The 17,364-nt window shown below is 49.9% G+C and overlaps 1 protein-coding gene across 3 annotated transcripts in view; it reads left to right on the top strand.

Annotated features, from left to right (window-relative positions):
* The window catches only part of SEMA5B (semaphorin 5B), a 118,250-nt gene that overhangs the window by 64,691 nt on the left and 36,195 nt on the right, over positions 1 to 17,364 (top strand). For all 3 annotated transcript variants that reach the window (XM_060150473.1, XM_060150475.1, XM_060150472.1), the window contains exon 2: positions 13,404 to 13,606. In XM_060150473.1, the coding sequence (XP_060006456.1) occupies positions 13,453 to 13,606 (154 nt within the window). In that variant the 5' untranslated portion in view covers positions 13,404 to 13,452. The remainder of the gene's footprint in view (positions 1 to 13,403; positions 13,607 to 17,364) is intronic.

Here is a 17,364-nt window from a genome sequence, read left to right on the forward strand (position 1 = left end):
GCTGGAAAAAGCAAGGAAATGGATCCTCCCCTAGAGCCTCCAGAAAGGAATGCAGCTCTGCCTACACTGTGATTTCAGTCCAGTGAGACCCATGGCAGACTTCTAACCTACAGACTGGAAGAGAATAAATGTGTGTTCTTTGAAGCCACCAGGTCCATGGTAATTGGTTACAGCAGGAACAGGAAATGAAGACAGCGGCCAGTGCACGGTTCGCCTGGACGTCAGGCCTCACACCTAACCTGTCTCTTTTGCCTTGTTCACTGGATATCCAGGGACTCACCCAGAATTGCCCCCTGTGGTTTCAGCTAGTCCTGGGTCTGCATCTAACTCCTGTTGCCCACACCTAGGACTGGGCTGCGTGATGCCCCAGCCAGGTAGCCAAGGTGCGATGGACAGTAGGGGGCTCACTTCACTCACTGATCCGTGGCAAGCACGCCCTGCGGGGGAGTGAGGGTCTGGCAGTGGACGCCACACTGCAGGGAGAGTGGGAGAAGACCCGATCCTCTGGGGTGGGGCTGGGGGGTCAGCCACACACCCCCTGGGATCTCCTGGTCCTCAATCCCGTGGATCTTAGGAGCTCTTTTTTAAAAAATTGTGGTAGCATACACACAACATAAAACTTACCATCTTAACCATTTTTGTGTACAGTTCAGTAGTAGTATGAACATTTACATTGTTGTTCAACCGTCACCTATCTGCAGAACTCTTTTCATCCTGCAAACTGAAACCCTGTACCCAGTAAACAGCAGCTCTCCACTCTCCTCTCTCCCCAGCCCCCTGGCAACCATCATTCTACTTTCTGTCTCTGTGAATCTGTCTACCCTTCATGTGAGTAGAATCATACAATATTTGTCCTTTTGTGTCTGGCTTATGTCATTCACCATAATGTCTTCCAGGTTTGTCATGTTGTAGCGTGTATAAAGGTTTCTTCCTTTGTAAGGCTGAATAATATTCCATTGTATGTTTATACCACATTTTGTTTATTCATTCATCTTTTGATAGACACTTGGGTTGCTTCCCCTTTTGGCTGTTGAGAGTAATGCTGTTATGAACGTGGGTGTACAAATATCTTTTCGAGTCCCTGCTTTCAATTTTTGGGGGTATATACAGGCATAGCTTGGAGATGTTGTGGGTTCAGTTCCAGGTCACAGGAATTAAGTGAATATTGCGATAAAGCAAGTCACACGAATTTTTTGGTTTCACAGTGGGTATGAGAGTTACGTTTACACTATACTGTAGTCTATTGTGTGCAACAGCATTATGTCTACAAAATGGTACATACCTTGATTTAAAATACTTTATTGCTAAAAAATGCCAAAACAGGGCTTCCCTGGTGGCGCAGTGGTTGAGAGTCCGCCTGCTGATGCAGGGGACACAGGTTCGGGCCCCGGTCCGGGAGGATCCCACATGCCGCGAGTGGCTGGGCCCGTGAGCCATGGCCGCTGAGCCTGTGCGTCTGGAGCCTGTGCTCCACAACGGGAGGGGCCACAACAGTGAGAGGCCCGCGTACCACAAAAAAAAAAAAAAAAGAAAAAAAGAAAAAGCCAAAACAGGAAGTTCCCTGGTGATCCAGTGGTTAGGACTCAGCGCTTTCACTGCCGGGGCCTGGGTTCAGTCCCTGGTGTGAAACTAACAGCCCACAAGCCGCACAAGCGGAAAAAAAAAAAAAAAAAAAAAAAAAGCCAAAACAATGACAATAGTAACCTCAGAGGGCACTGATCACAGGTCACCATAACAAATATAATAATAATGCAAAAGTTTGAAATATTGCAAGAATTACCAAAATGTGACAGAGAGCAGAGGAAATGAAGTGAGCAAATGCTGTTGGAAAATGGCACGGATAGCTTCGTTCAAGGTAGGGTTGCCACAAACCTTCAATTTGTTCAAACAAACAAACAAGCAAAACCAAAACAGTATCTGCGATAGGCACAACAAAGCAAAGCGCAATACGATGACGTATGCCTGTACCCAGAAGTGAAATCGCTGGATCACATGGTAATTCTATTTATATTTTTCTTGAGGCACTGCCATGCTGTTTTCCATGGCAGCTGCACCGTTTTACAGTCCCACCAACCTATTTTAACCATTTTAAAGTCAGTGGGATTAGGAACACTCACGCTGTGGGTGACCATCAGCACCACACTTTCCTGTAGGGGTTCTTTGGGTTCTAGAACTGCCTCTCCAGGTGTTGAGAACCATGCTCTGGTGAGTGAATAGAAATGGACCCTCCCCAGAAAGGTTTCTTTTGAGCAAGCGGATCTGTCATTGAAACCCCAAGGAAGCCCAGGCCTTTAGCTGGATTCGTGGGCTGTTTTTGAGCTGTAGGAATGTTTTCAAATGCAGTTGTCATTTTATACAGAAACTGCCTATCTGATAGCAAAATATTTCCATGGGGAGCTTGCCCACGGGGAGGAGAAAAAGGAGGCTGCTCTAATGAATAGATAAGCTTGATTTGCGTTTGGCAACATACTTAGCATTTAATTCCAGCAATTAAAGTAGGCAAGTCTCCTTTGTTTCCTTCTCCTTGCCAAAACAATTAAATATTACAGAATGTTTGGAAAACAGAAAAAAATTCCTACTCATGGACATACCACCTTAGGGTGAGCACCGCCACCACCGTTCACAGTATTTGTCCGACAAGGTATGAACCAAATATGCTGCTCACCTTATTTCATTTAAGCTGCGCTGCAACCGTGAGGCAGGGTCCTGGTTCCAATCCGTGGCGTGTCCCTGAATGGCAGGTTCTCTCCTCCTGTGTCTGGTCCGCCCTCCTCCACCCACATGCCGTCCCCTACAGAGTTGCCCTCACGAGGTTCACACTTGCTTGTTGGGCAAAGTGATGTAAATATTCCCTCTCTATTCTTGTTTTCAGTCCTGACCTCGTGTTGACATACTCTGTTCATAGGAGCAAGTCCAGACTGATGATAAATGCAGAATGGCTGTGGACTGCACTTTTAAGCTTTCCCCATCTGCAGATGCTTGCCGGAGCAGCCTGAGCTCCGGCAAGAAGCCCTCCAGGCCTGGACTCTGCTCACAAGGCTTTGTCCAATAATGCCATTTTCCTGTGTGGTACACTGAGACTGTGCAAGGGGCAGGCTCTGGAGCTCGGCTGCCTGGGTTTGGGTCTGACTTCTACCTGTTTGACCTTATGTGAGTTACTTAGCTGGTCTGCGCCTCAGTTTCCCCATGAAATGGGGATGAGAATAGTACCTGCTCCATAGGATTATTGTGTGGATTAAATGGCATAATATAAAGAGCATAGAGCACTGCCTGATACATAATAACATGGTCTTTGTTGTTATTATTTAGTCTTGGTTTTCCCACCAGCTCCCTGCCCAATCTCAAGCTTCACTTTCCTCATCTATAAAATACAGGGTTGAACCAAATGATCTTTAAGAGCCCTTCCTATTAAACTTTCTGTGATCACACTTTTCCTTTTATCTTCCCCATAGGTTTACTTGCAGTTAGGGGGATGCAGGTGGGACTGCAGGAAGCATGCCAAACACTGATGGGACAGATGCATGACTTGGAGTTTGCTAGGAATAGACCAAGGAGAGGAGACGCCAGCCTAGCCCGGCCCAGCCCGGACAGCAGAGTGCAAAGACAGGGAATGAACTTGCCCCTGGGAAAGGGGGTAGGGGTGGGGGTGGCATCCCATACCCTCACCCTCAGGTTCCAGAGCTGGAAAGTGCTGGGAAGTCTTTCCGAGCCTCTGCCCCTCCCCCACCTGGTCCCAACCTTCTCTGGGGCCCCGTCGACCAGATGGTCTAGATGGGAAGAAAAGAGAGAAATCCGTATCCAATCTGCTCTATTCAGAGCAATGGGAAGGAATCTGCGTCTCAATTTTATCTTTGTGCTGAGCTTGGCTAAGCTTTGCCCCCCAAGTGGTGAGTGATGGGTGGGTGGGAAGATGGCATTCCTGGTCCTGGGCAGGGGGAGGGGGAGGGGGAGGGAGGAGCGCCCCCCTCCCCACACCTTTCCCTCCCCACCAGACCGCAGGCAGATTGCATTCTTTCCTGCTCTTGGTTCCCCCTATTTCCTCTTCTTTTCTTTTCCTTCTCTTTTTCTCCTTTCCCAGGCAGGCAGCCAAGTGGAGACTTTGAATCGAAGCAAGGAGGGAGGGGCCCGGGAAGGAGAACCAGCTGAGCCCCCTTCCCTGAGGGTCCCCAAGGGCTCGAGGGCTGAGCTGAGGTGGGGACGGAAAGGAGCATCTCACTCTCTCCCACCCACCCTGGCCCCTGGCTGTCCAGTCTAGGCTGGAGCCCAGGGCTGCCAAGCAACTGTCAGTGCCCTGGGTGTGGGGCTCTGGACCCTGCCCTGACCGTCCAACCTCTGGAATGTCTTTCTCCAGAGCCGCTCAGGACCTGGAAAAACTGGCCTCCACAGCCAAACTCACAGGAGACTGATTTGCGGCCGGAAGTCGGCTTAATCGCCGGAAAGCGCTCTCCCTGGTCTGGAAGCCGACTCAGGAAACCAAATGAAACTCCAAAGGCTGCTTAGAGAGTGTACGCAGCCAGGGCTCGGCAGGTGCCAGGAGGGCTGGGGCCAGTCCTCCTCGTGGGAGGGCGGTGTGTGGAGTGGCCGAGAAGTGGGCTTCTGCAGCACACAGTCCCGGATTCAAATCCCCACTCTGTTATCACCTGGTGCTGGGAGCTTGGGCATGCTCCTCAGTTTTGCTCACCTCTGTTTCCTCTCAGCAGCTGAGAATGGTGATCTCTTGGCACCTCTCAGCTTTCTTGCCAAACTGCTGTGAGATCTTGCAGGGAAAGAGCTTAGCACAGTGCCTGGCACAACCTCAACAGGCAGCAGCCACGTTTATTCGAGGTCATAGGTTGTCTTTTCCTTTCTCATTATACCTTTTTTTTATCAGTCAAATGAAAAGAGAGCCCTGGCTGCTCTGGAGACAACCCCCTTGCAGCAGTAATTTGAGTGGTCTCCACTGCTGCCTTGGTTCAGCTCTGTGACCCATGTCCCTCCTACCTGGTCGTCCAGACCCTCCCGGCTTCTATGCAGGGCCACCCACTGCAGTTGGGCTGTTGTATTCTCCACTGGGTGCCAGTGGGGGCTGAGATCCACCTGTGCTCTGAGTGCACCTAATTCCACTTCTCAGAGTTGTCCTGCAGACAGGTGGCCTGCTCTAACCCATCCCACCCGCTGCCCGCTGCCCCCTAACTTTCCAAAGCACAGATCCAGCCACATCCTTCCCCTGCCCCAAACCATCGACATGTCCTCCTTTTCAGCAGAAGAAAACCTCCTGATGCTTCAGGTTCATGCTAAAGTCTCCATGATTTTGCCTTGGTCTTCCTTTGCAGACTCATCTCCTGCTGCCCATTTCCCCAGCCTCGCTAGATTATGCGAGGATGGACAAGGGCCAAGTCTCTGCCTGTGCACTTACCATTCCGACAGTCTGGAATGCGCTTTGCCCCGACGGCTGGGCGAGCTCCTCTTCTTCCCTCAAGGCCCTATTTGAGTTCTGCCTTCTACATGAGGATATAGACCTCCATCCCACTGGCATCCTCTCACTTCCCTTTCCCAGGGCACCTTGGAATCTGCTTCCTGCTCATCCTCTCCTCATGCTTCAATCTCTTGTGGGACCATAACCTGCAGGAGAACTGGGACACCCCCTCGTTCATCCTTAAACTGAATGGAATGGCGGATGACCCGATGGTCCTCAGTGCGGCCTTTCAGCGTCTCCTGCCAGAGGCAGGTGTGGGCAGTGGGCTCTGGCAAGCAGGGAGGGCCCGGTTATACATCACACACACACACACACACACACACACACACACACTCTCTCTCTCTCTCTCTCTCTCTCTCTCTCTCTCTCTCTCTCTCTCTCTCTCTCTCTCCACCCCTGTCTCCCTCCTCCTTCGCCCCAGAGAGCCAGACAGGAGCAAAGGTCCCTCTAGGACTGTGGGCCTTCCAACAGCCCCAGACCTGGCCCTCTGCCCTTCTTTCTCTCTCTGCTTCACTCTCTGTCAGCAATTTCATCCCCTCCCACAGTTGCAGCTAATCCTCCTCCCACTATCTGAGCTGGGAAAATGAGCCCTCGACAAGTCCCATAGAAGGCGAGGAGTCTCAAGGGGCGGTCCGCGTGGGTGTGCATTCTCTCTCTCTCACACACGCACACACACATACACACACATTCACACGGCTCCAGGCACCATTACAGTGACCCCATATTGAGGACCACAGGGAATTGGGGCAGCAGCGGGAGAGAAGGCAACAGAAGCTCTGGCCAAGGCTTTGGGAAAATGCTTTCCTTGTCACTGAGGGTTTCCGAAAATAGCAACAGTCGGCTTGTGCTGCTCTCCCTCCCCCTCTCCTAGAGCACCCCGCCCCAGTGCCAGTGCCAAGCGCTTGGAGACAGGGTGAAGTACAGGCTTCCAGTGACCCCTTACCATCCAGACCCCAGGTCCAGGTCACTGGCTCTGCCTAGTGACTTCTCGTGCCATGGGCAACTGTCTCTGCTCCTCTAGTGAACCGTAAGCTCCTTGAAGGTAGGGGCCAAACTTTTATCCTGTGACGTTCCACCTCCCTCACATCCTTTATCTATATAGGAACCTGCACATAGTAGGTATTCAGCAAATGCTCCGTAAAGTATTGTATTAACAAATGCATGGGTGAACCTGGGAAGACATTTAAGTGACTAGTTGAATGTTTTATGTACATGAAACTTTCATACAAATGGATTTCATAAAAGACCTACTCTGTGCTAGACTTAGTTCTGGGAGCGTGACAATCATTCTATCCAAGGCAAGGACATATTAGCCGTATTTTACAGGCGACAGAACTAAGATTTGCACTCAGGTCCTGCAGCCTGCCAAGCTCCAGACTTGCCGTGGTACTCTACTAGCCTCAAGAAGGTGGGATGACCTCCGCTATGCACTGCTAGTGGAGAAATGCTGTGATTATTTTCATGTCAGACTAGAAAAACAATAGAAATAGACATTTCTGTTTGTCTTAGGCGTGTTGGTTGTAGGTATGAGAAACCAAACTGTGGAATAGGAATCGTGCTTGGCTAATGATATCTGAGGCCTGAAGAAAAGGGCTTAAATTAGGAGTGAATTATGCAATAATAATAATAATAGCCAACCCTTATACAGCATCTGCTTTGTGGCACGTGCTGATCTAAGCCTACTAGACAAAATAACTCATTCAATGTTTGCAGCAACTCTGTGAGGGAGGTATTATTATTCTCCCCATTTTACAAACAAGGAACAGACACAGAAGTGTGATGGTCAAACATGAGAAAGACTCCTGGCGGTAGGCAGAGCAGAGCTGATTCTGTCATCAACAGCCCAGGTTCCACCTGTCTTTCTGCACCACGATCCTTATCACGTGGCTAGAGGTCACCTAAAGATGCAAGGCTGTCCTATCTTCAGGCCAGGCGGGGAAGGAGCCTTCTCAGATACGTCCCCGCAGGCCCCAAGCGACTTCCTTGCGCATCCCACTGGCCACTGGTCTGAAGGCCAGGACAGGCCCTGAGCAGGGCAAGCTGCCCCCACCTCACCCCCAGTGATGCACAGGCGCCTTTAGGAAGGAGGGCAAGAATGGACACCCAAGAGGCAATAGTGTGTAGGCGACTCCTGGTCTGACACAACTCCAACAAGCTTAGGCAAAAACAGGGACTTTGATTACAAGGATCTGGGAGCGGGTGGCTCACGGAAGTAGAAGGTAGTCAGACCTCAGGAAAGGGCTAGAACTGGGAACTAGAAGGCTGGCAGCGTCCCAGGGAGACTGCTCTCTCCTGCCACTGGTCTCTGACTTCTGCTCCTCTCCTCAGCCCACAGGACAGGTGGAAGACAGCGCCCCCATGGGGCCATTAGTGTTCCAGGTTCCTCTGAAAAGACTGACTTGACCCTGGGGTTGGGGGTGGGAAGCATACACCCAAATGGCCAGGGAGAGCATCTGATTGGTCTGTTTTGACCACGTGACTTCCCTGGGTGCAGGCAGCTATGGTGGGGGGGCCGGGATAAGGTGTGTAAGGCTGCTGAGGGTCCACCCCTTTAACGTGTGGATGGGGGCGTAGATCATTTCCAAAGATGGGGAATTCTCGGGAGTTGGGAAGTCAGGCCCCACCCCAAGGATCTAGAAAGGGTTCAAGAGGGCAGACCCTGTAACCCTCTCAGTGATGTAGAGGTTAACTGCCTCCTTTTTTCACTATGGCAGCCCCTGCTCTGCTGGCATCTCCAGGCCCTGGTTCACGGAGCCCTGGCCATCTGCACCCCATGCTCCCGCCCCATCCCTTGCCACCCGGTTCCTTCTGTCCCTCCTCTGTACCCCTCTTAGGATCTCCCGGCTTCTTTGCCAAGGGCAGAGGAGGTCCTTGAAGGTGGTGGTCAAATAGGCTGGGCACGGCCCCTGTGGCATTGCGAAGTCAACACGTCCGCCACCCCGCATCAGAATCAGAACCCTCACCGGAACAAAGACTCTTCCTGTCTGCTCCCTGATCAGAGTCTGCCTGTCGCTGGGTGACTGTGGTCTGCGAGCCGCTTCCATGTCCATCGACTGCTCGGGCTCTCTCTCCCTCTTTTCTCCTCCCTCGCCTGAGCAGCGGAGATGGGAATCCAGGTTCTGCCCTCAGTCCTTCCCGCCCTCATTCCTGTGCCGTGTACCCTTCCCTTCTCCTCAAGCAGCAGATGTGCTGTGCTGGGGCCAGGTGGACAGAGTGATATTAATCTAGCAATTATTGATTCAGGAGGGACTTGGAGGACATATTTACATGAAAACCGTAATGTGAGCAGAACTTCTGCTGCGGAAATTAGGTATTTTTAGGCCTGGGGTCTGGGGGAGAGGAAGGGGCCTAGGATGTGCTCCTAATTCAGGCCTGGGGGGGGGACTCAGAATCTGGCCACGCAGAGGGCCAGACCTGGGGACTCTGGGAGTGGCAGGGAGGCCTGGGAAAGAAGCGTAGGGCAGGGGGAGGGTTGGGAATAATGGGGGGAGGGCAGCTGCCTTACCGCCTTCCATGTCCTGAGAGGCCAAAGGAAGAAAAGCCCCAGCTAAGGTCTAAAAAGAGTATGCTTGCATATGCATTGAACATTGACAATTAGGTGTTAATATCAGTCAGGGTCCCCATAGGAAACAGATGGCACACGCAAACTGGGAAATGTGAGGCCAGTTTAATAAAGGAACTGTTGACAGAGGTGTGGGAAGGGTTTGGGGAACCATATGGGAAGGCTCACTGTGCAATACCCTCGGGCTGATAACCAGGGGGCAGTACACCCCCACCCTGAAGGGAGGAAGTGGGGAGCGATTGTGGAAACCTGGAGGCCGAGAAGCTGCAGGAATGAGCTCTGACCTTCTGTGGAGGGATGCAGCGGCCCACTCTGCTGCCTCCTTCCTCCCTCCCTCCCTCCCTCCCCCTCCCCATCTTCTGCCAGTTTCCCCCATTGACCAGAGGGAAGGAGGCCCCCGATGCAGTCCAGACACAGAACAGGGAGGGGGAGGGAGAGTGGAGGAAAGAATAAAAGGCATCCACCGCAAGGGCGCAAGGGGATTTCCCCAGTCCCGTGTTTCCCCCCTCCCCTTCTCTTCCTTCAGGGCACCAGAATAGCTCTAATTGATGCTCACTCTCTGCCGGGCACTGTTCTAGGCCTTTAAAAGGTAGGGAGGGAGACGCAAGAGGGAGGAGATGTGGGGATATATGTATGTGTATAGCTGATTCACTTTGTTATACAGCAGAAACTAACACACCATTGTAAAGCAATTATACTCCAATAAAGATGTTTAAAAAAAACAAAAAAAGGTAATACACTCCAGTATCCATGGGGGATTGGTTCCAGAAACAGCGCCCCCATACCAAAACTACCTTATATAAAATGGTGTAGTATCTGCATATAACCTATGCACATCCTCTCATATACTTTAAATCATCTCTAGATTACTTATAATACCTAATGCAATGCAAATGCTATGTAAATAGTTGCTGGGAGCATGGCAAGTTCAAGTTTTGCTTTTTGGAACTTTCTGGAATTTTTTTCCCCCAAATATTTTCGATACATGGTTGGTTAGAGGCAGAACCCGCAGATATAGCCACCTGTAACTCCCTTAACTTTTACAACTGCTGAGGAAGTTGATATTGTTATGCTCACTCCCAATTCGAGGAAACTAAGGCAGGGAGAGGTTAAGTATTTTTTCCTAGAGTCGCACAACTGGTAAGAAGAAGGCTGGGATTTAAACTCAGGTTGACTGGCTCCAGAGGGTTGGCCTTGCATATTGATTCCACACTCCCCCAAGGCCAGGAATCAGAGTCAAGGAAAGGAGATGATGGGCACCCAGGACAGGACAGCAGTGCCAAGCCCTTTGCAGCAGGGAGGACCCAGCTTAGCGCTGAGGAATAAGTTCTAGTGAGCAAGTGTGTGAAACATCGCTTCAGGGAATAAGTTTGAGCCAAACCTCCCTCCCAGAGGGTCTCTGCTCAGAGAGATGGCCAGGCTCTCCTGGGGAGGGACAGAATTGAACCTGAGAATGAAGGAATGAAAGAGGTACTCTGGGGACTAATGACCCGTGGGGTGCAAGATGCGGTAGGGTAAGGGTGCATGGACGGTGTAGTCACTGGGGTACTTCTGGAAGCCTTGCAGCAATGCAGTAATAGGTTTTAATACCATTGCACACACAAGTGAGGAAACTTGAGAAGAAAATCATCCTGCTGTAGCTTTCCAGACCTTGAGTAAGTAGTGGCAGTAGGGAGGGAAGAGAGAGGAGGGGTTAGGAGCAAAAAGAGCATGAAGGAAACCCAGGGGCCTCTAGGGCTTGGGGAGGCTCATCACAATCACCTTTGGGATCACTTACCTGCTGGCCCCAGGACTCCGCCCCCAGTGGAAGTGATTCTGATTTGCTCCTATTCCAAAGGGGAATCCCTGATCTAGTTCAACCTTTCACTTCACAAATAATGAAAGTGACATCAAAGAGGTCACTGAGTGGGTTAAGGACATGTGAGGGATGTGGGATCAACAGGGCTTGGTGACACATTGGATGGCCCCGGGAAGGAAAGAGGTGGGAACTGATTCAGAGGGTCTGGGTCAGGCTCCAGAGGAACTGTTGGGCAGCTCCATATTAGAAGTTTCAGGGAACCAACACTAATTTTTAAAAGGTTTTAAAATTTTTATTGAATAGGTATTAAACATATTTAATATTCAAAAATGAAAATAAAATAAAAAGGTATATATTGAGAAGACTGGATCACCATTTTGCTACTTTTAAGTAACCATTTTTTAAAGAATTAGTTTTGGTTTATTTTTCCATTGTATCGTAATGCTAATATAGCAAATATAAATATATATTCTTATTTCTACCCTCTTTTTTAAGAAATTTATCTATTACTTATTTATTTTTATTTTTGGCTGCGTTGGGTCTTCGTTGCTGCGCACGGGTTTTTCTCTAGTTGCGGTGAGCGGGGGCTTCTCTTATTGCGGAGCACGGGCTCTGGGCACACGGGCTCAGCAGTTGTGGCTCATGGGCTCTAGAGCACAGGCTCAGTAGTTGTGGCCTACAGACTTAGTTGCTCTGCGACATGTGAGATCTTCCCGGACCAGGGCTTGAACCCATGTCCCCTGCATTGGCAGGCGGATTCTTAACCACTGCGCCACCAAGGAAGTCCTCTACTCTCTTTTTTTACATAAAAGGTGCTATTACACTGTTTTGCACCTTTCTTTTTTCACTTAATATACCTGGAGATTCCTCCATAGCAAGATCTGGTGCAAACCCCCATTCTTTTCTGGAGCTGCATCATATTCCCTTCCAAAGACATAGCGTGGCTTATTTAAGCAGTCTCCAGTTGCTGGATATTTGGTTGTTTCCTGTCTTTTGTTATTTCAAAAAATACCACAAGGAATAATCTTGTGCATAAGTCACTTTGCCTGTGTGCAGGTGCGCTTATAGTCTATTTTTGTTTCTTAACTAACTGTGGTGAAGGAGCAGGTTTTCCCTTTCAATTTACAATCTGTCGCAGATGGATACTTATGTAAGATTCAATAGAAGCAAATTCCTTGAGGAGTGAATTGAAAAAAAAAATCTAGGCAAAATACGAGTCCACATATTTTGTTATTACATCCAATAGACATAAAAATTGCTCTGTCGGGTTTCCCTGGTGGCACAGTGGTTGAGAGTCCGCCTGCTGATGCAGGGGACACGGGTTCGTGCCCGGGTCTGGGAAGATCCCACATGCCGCGGAGCAGCTGGGCCCGTGAGCCATGACCGCTGAGCCTTGCGCGTCCGGAGCCTGTGCTCCGCAACGGGAGAAGCCACAACAGTGAGAGGCCCACGTACCGCAAAAAAAAATAAATAAATAAAAATTTGCTCTGTCAAATTACGATAAAGGTTTTAAAAACCACTCTCCAAATTCATTTATGTTATCTCAGACTGGTCACAGCTTGTGGATCGGGCGACCGCTTTACTCCCAGGAATTAGGTCAAAGGGTAGACGCCTCTGTTGTTTTGCCAGATGTTGCCAAATCCTTCTCCATCGGGTTGTACAGTTTTGCCCACCCACCAGCAGTATATGAGAGCGCCCCTTTTTCCACTGCCTCACCAAGAGCTGTCATCTCACTTGGATATGTGCTAAACTGACAGGTGAACAACGATATCTCAATCCAAGTTTTCATTTCTGTTGCTCTTATTATGAGTGAGAATAGCGTCGTTCATATTTTTAAGTCCTGTTTGTATTTATACTCTTTGCCATTTTTCTACTGGACTGTTGGTCTTTCTCCTCTTAATTCTCAGGAATTCTTTGTATATTAGGAATATTAGCCCCTTGTCTCTGACGTGAACTGCAAATCTTTTTCCCTTTCTTGTCATTTGCCGTTTGATTTTGCTTGATGTTTGTTTTGGGGAGAGAGGGAGCATGCAGAAGTTTGTGGGCTTTATGTAGTTAAATTTGTCAATCTTTTCTTTAATAGCTTCTGGATTTGGAGTTGTGGTTCTCCACTCCAAGGTTATGAAGAATTCTGCCCACATTTTCTTCTAGTATTTTTCTGGTTTTATCCTTAACATTTAAACCTTTCATCCAGTGGAATTTTTCCTAGTTGGTGTGAGTTATGGATCTAAATTTATCTTTTTACAAATGACTACCCACTTGTCCTAACTCCATTTATTAAAATCCCTAAGATACCACCTTTATCATTAAAATAAATTTTAAGCCATTTGGGATCATAATAGAAAAAGCTCTATAATTTGTCAGTTTTGTCCAGAATACCATTACAAGGGAAATTAGCTTTCAAGGTATGATCTATAATTTTACATTACTAGAGCAGAGCAAACTCTTAAGTATTGTAAAAAAAAATTAAATTTATTTAAGCAGACAAACAAACAGATCCCATGGGGCTACCGACAGGCACGGAGGAGATCGGGAGAGGTGGGTGCTGTCGAGGGAGTGTGTGGTGAGAGTGAGTGTTTGCATTTCAGGTCTCCCCCCAGCCTGCCTCCAGGAGCTGGGAGTACAGAGGGGCCCACCATGGTGTTCCCGGGACCCCTGGCTATCACCCTGCTGCCGCCCAGCCTCACACTGCTGGTGGTGCACCTCGCCAGCTCCCAGGATGTCGCCAGTGAACCCAGCAGTGAGCAGCAGCTGTGCTCCCTGAGGGAACACCCCATCGTGGCCTTTGCAGGTGAGAGCCACTTCCCTCTCGGTCCTTTTTTGCAATGACTGTGTCCTGAAGGACTTAGTGTCTCTTTGGCTGTTGGAAGTCATTTCTTGTAGGGTACGGGAGACTCTTCCTCTGGGGATAGATGTAAGAAGGATGGGCAGCCATGGGCTCGAGGGCTCTGATTTTAGTCTCCAGACAATTTGTTCAGGCCCTTCATCCATTTTTCCCTGGGGGAGGAGGTGGTCTTTCTCTGGAATTCCTTTGCCGGAGAATGAGGTTATAGATGCCCAGGGTGCTGTAGCCAAGGGTTGGTTGGTCATCTTGTGCTTCCAGCTCTTCTGGAAGCACAAGCTCTATTTCTTGGCTACCCTGGGAAAGAATGAAGCTGACTCGCTCATTAGGAAGTGCCTAGAGATCTCTGGAAATGTTCCCGGTGCTCTAAGATGGCTGCAGGGATGCCTGTCTTTGGCGCCTTGGGAGTCCCCAGGGAAAGGGGCCTTGATGACAAATAACTCCTTCTGTCAAGGAAGGGCATGAGAGTGTCTTATCATAGTCTTTCCCAGACTGGAGTTTGTGAGTCACTGGACATATTCTGAGGGGTCCGTAAGTTCTCAATAAGTTTCTAAAATTAGTATATACATTTGATGATCATCTAAAATCGTAACAAAACACACATCCTGGCGCATCCTGCACGTTCTCCCTCAAGCTGTTAGCCGGTTTGGTGGTCACTGGGGGTGTTAGGACCACATCGACACTTCAGGATCCGTCACCTCCATGATGGAGCTCACACTGGGATCTGCAGATGTGGTCTCAGGGGTCCCCATGTTCTTAAGTGATAAACACCCATCCTATTTCCTCTTCACAATAACACTGGCAGCGAGGCAGGGCAAGGGCTGTCACCTCTGTTTACAAATGGGGAGGGCTGAGGTGTAAACGGTTGGAGCGACCTGTCAGAGCCAGATCTCCATGTCTGCCTCCTGACTCCATCCCGGGCTCTTCCCATTCCCCGCCGCAAAGGGACCAGGTGCGTCCACCGTCAGATTCGCGGCAGCCCATCCTCTGTGATTCCACACAGCCAGCTGAGAGAGGCAAGATGGAAACCAGAGTGGAGAAATGAATCCATAAGACCGAGGCGGGCATGGGATTCGGCGGGTGGGGAAGGCAGTATGGATAGGAGTTGGGGCAGCGAGGTGGGGAGGCTGGAGGCGTTTCAGATGTGTGGGATTCCCAGCTGTGGGCTGGCTCCTGTCTCCGGGAGGAGGGTTTCCAGCTGTCTTCTCCGTGCTGTCTTGTTTGAGCTGGGATCTGAGGCTTCGAAGGCTTAAGTGGATTAGAGCAAATTAGTAATGTCCTTAAACCTACAAAACGCACGCACACCCTCCGACTTCTGATGGCTTCTGGAGGCTGTCACTGCAGGGAGGGACCAAGGAGCAGAATCCTGAGTGTGTCCTCATGCGGGGGCCGCCTGTGGCAGCTCCTAATGAGCCCTTTCTTCTCAGGGGCTTTGCTGGGGCACGGTTGGCCTGGCTGATCCTGGGGCCATGGACAATGGAAGGAGAGCAGGGAAATCCCTGTCACCCAGCCAGGCTGATCTGTACTGGAACAAACTGGCTGGTGATGGGAGGAGGGTGGAGAGGTGGAGGATGTGTTCCTTGAAAGCCTGGCTTCCTTGACACCATTTCTGATCTTCAGCTGTAAATTACTTGAATGAAACTGACTTCCCACCCCGCCCCCTTTCAGAAGGAAGGAATGAGGCCCAGAGTGACATAGGCAGTTGACACAGAGTGACTAAGAAATCCCCTGAGCCCCAGGTGAGCAGAGATGGTCCGTCCTAGACTGACAGCCCTGGAGACGGGCGTCATCTCTGTTTTTCCTCCTCAGGCCTCCTGGCCTCCCCAAAATTCACCCGTTGCCTCTTTCTGTTGGCTTTGGGTTTTCCTGTCTATTGGCCAAATTTTTCTTGGGCCCCTGACCCAATACCTGACTCCAGGCACGGAGCTGGACGCTGCGGGGCCTCAGAGGTGAAGAAGTTTCCTTTGAGTACTCATGTCCCTGTTGTTCCTTAAATGTCGCTCCCTTTGGTCCCCCAGTGCAGTTAGTCCTGGATGAGGGCTGGTCCTCTTGTCTCCCCGCATCCTTTAGTTCTGCTGGGCACACACTAGAGACTCCATTCACGTTGGGTGACTATGTTCTGGGTGATGCTGTGTTCCAGAGAAGCTGCCATAACCCAGCCCCGCACCAGCCCCCAGCTTCCAGATGTTACATTTTACTTCTGACAGTTGAGTAGGCTTCTAACCCTGTAGCTGTGAGTTTCCCTCTCCCCTGACACCTGGCTGATCTGTGAATAACCCCTAAATACCCCAGAGGAGCTGCCAATTGCAGAATCTGACAGACGGTTTTCTGTTTTGTAAGGTTAAATTTTCTCCTATGGGTTTCTTTTAAGGGGATCCACCTGTGTTTCTCTCCGGCCTGCACGTTATTCCTTTTGCCACAGCTTGGTCTGTCGAGGTGGCGGGGAGAAGCCAGTATGGAGTTCACACTGGCAGTGGTTAATCCACAAAGTGGGTAATTGAATTGACTATAATTAAAATCACAGGCACGTCATGGAGAATGTCATTTTTCTCTTAAAGTCACTGTCCAAAGCGTTCACTGCACATGGAGCTCAGAACGTGCTCGGTGTTTTAACAACAGCCTTCCCTCTGGTCCTGTTTGCCTGTGTAATAAGAGGAAGCTGGCTCCCTTCCAAAGACAGCTCCCCCAGGATCACCACGCTGTGCCCACTGCATCTCCCCCCTTGCCCCTTCCCCCTTGCCCTTGTCAGTCACTTCGGGGTAAGGAAGAGGGACAGAAACTGGAAGGGACCGCCCCCCTCCTCCACCCGCACCTCCCACTGTCTTCCTGTCTCCTGCCCTGTTTCCTCTTCCTCTCCCTTCTCCCCAAGAAAGGGTTGGAATGAAGGCTGAGCTGAGCCATCTCCAGATGGAGTTTCTCCTGGTTTGCTGCAGACCAGTCATGCCACGTCTTCCCCTGTTCAGCTGCCCACATCTGGAATACCCCTGTCAGAATGGAAGAAGGGGATTAAAGTGCAAGCCAGTTGCTACTATTGAAGAACACCCAGTATGCTGGGGATGGCAACCCCTCACACACACACACACACACACACACACACACCCCACCCGGAAAACAGATGAGCACATTCAGAGTGACAAAAACATGCAGTATGAATGGAACACGAAGGGTGGAGAGAATATGGAACAAAATAAGATCAGGATGGAGAGGTTATAATCCAGAAAGGCTTCCCGGAGAAGGAGGACCCTTGGCTTAGTCTCTAAGGTAGCATGATATCCTATCAGGATTTCTGAGAGCAGCCCTGAGGTCAGCTAAAAACCCGGCCTACCCGACTCCACATCCACTCCTTATACTGGGATCACCCAAATGCCATTGCAACTTCGTGATGGTTCTTGCCAACCTATAGTCACCTGCTGAGGGCAGAGGCAGACACAAAGGATTTGCTTCATTTTGCTGCAGTTTTTCTTTCTTCTTTTTTTTAATCGTCCATATCACAGTTTTCTGAAAACATCCAACTCACAAAACCTTCCGTTCTCCAGGGAGCGATTAAGTGTTTGCCTGCCATGCAGAAATGAAGCGCTGCTTTTACTCTGTAGTGGAGGGATAATGAGCACTGATTTATTTCCCTTGGATTACACACGCACACACGCACGCACGCACGCACGCACGTGCATGCGCACACACACGCACGCACACACACACACACTACT

The sequence above is a fragment of the Lagenorhynchus albirostris genome, chromosome 5 (genome assembly GCF_949774975.1).
Source record: "Lagenorhynchus albirostris chromosome 5, mLagAlb1.1, whole genome shotgun sequence".
Classification (NCBI taxonomy): Eukaryota; Metazoa; Chordata; class Mammalia; order Artiodactyla; family Delphinidae; genus Lagenorhynchus; species Lagenorhynchus albirostris.